This window comes from Perkinsus marinus (genome assembly GCF_000006405.1).
Source record: "Perkinsus marinus ATCC 50983 genomic scaffold scf_1104296977728, whole genome shotgun sequence".
Taxonomy (NCBI): Eukaryota; Perkinsozoa; order Perkinsida; family Perkinsidae; genus Perkinsus; species Perkinsus marinus.
This window is the reverse complement of record NW_003200104.1, coordinates 1-675: the sequence shown is the minus strand read 5'-3', so window position 1 is coordinate 675 and position 675 is coordinate 1. Positions and strand designations below refer to the sequence as shown.

Genomic DNA, 675 nt, shown 5'->3' with positions numbered 1-675 from the left:
TAAAGAATCATCTTTATCAAATCCTCAGTGTCATGATGATCAGGTCTGATGATCAGACCTTCACATTTACAATGGATGAATCGAATAAATTGATAATCTATCCAGCAAAAGAGAGACCATCGAGCTAGACGAGAGTTCACTGAACAAGTTATCAATGACTCGGTGTCATTGACTCCATCATCATGAGACGGAGTCAGAGTAAAAACTTAAACCTTCTTCCTTCCAAGTATCTTATTGACAGCCGCCGCAGCATTCACGCGGCCGAAGGTAAGGGTCTCTACCCCTTTACTGTCCTTGACACCTTGGGTGGCCGTATCCTTGATGATACTTTTGATGTAAGCAGGGGTCAGCTTAGCCTTCAGAGAAGGTTCAAGGCTGTAGAGCATCCCAGCTATACCTGCTACAATAGCGGCGGCACCCGAAGTGCCCTCACCTGTGGCATACTTCCCTTTGAGATCAGTTGTAACTATTTCGTTACCTGGAGCGGCAATGTCAACAGCTGAACCGAAATTGCTTCCATCCGTAAGCTGCATGTTGGGACCATACGTTGCAGCCACACATAACACTCCATCAGCGGGTGAACGGCCGAAGGAACAAGGGAAGTATGGATTTATGTCCAAATCGTGGTGCTTATTCCCTGCCGCGACGACAACGAGCATGCCAGCTGCAGCCGCT

General features: G+C 47.6%; 1 protein-coding gene across 1 annotated transcript; it reads right to left on the bottom strand.

Annotated features, from left to right (window-relative positions):
• Positions 1–206: 206 nt before the first annotated feature.
• Pmar_PMAR017489 (subtilisin, putative) lies at positions 207–533 on the bottom strand (the record flags this gene model as incomplete). The annotated part of the gene is made up of 1 exon (XM_002764390.1): positions 207–533. The coding sequence occupies one exon, from the start codon at positions 531–533 to the stop codon at positions 207–209; it is 327 nt and encodes a 108-aa protein (XP_002764436.1).
• Between the last annotated feature and the right edge of the window lie 142 nt (positions 534–675).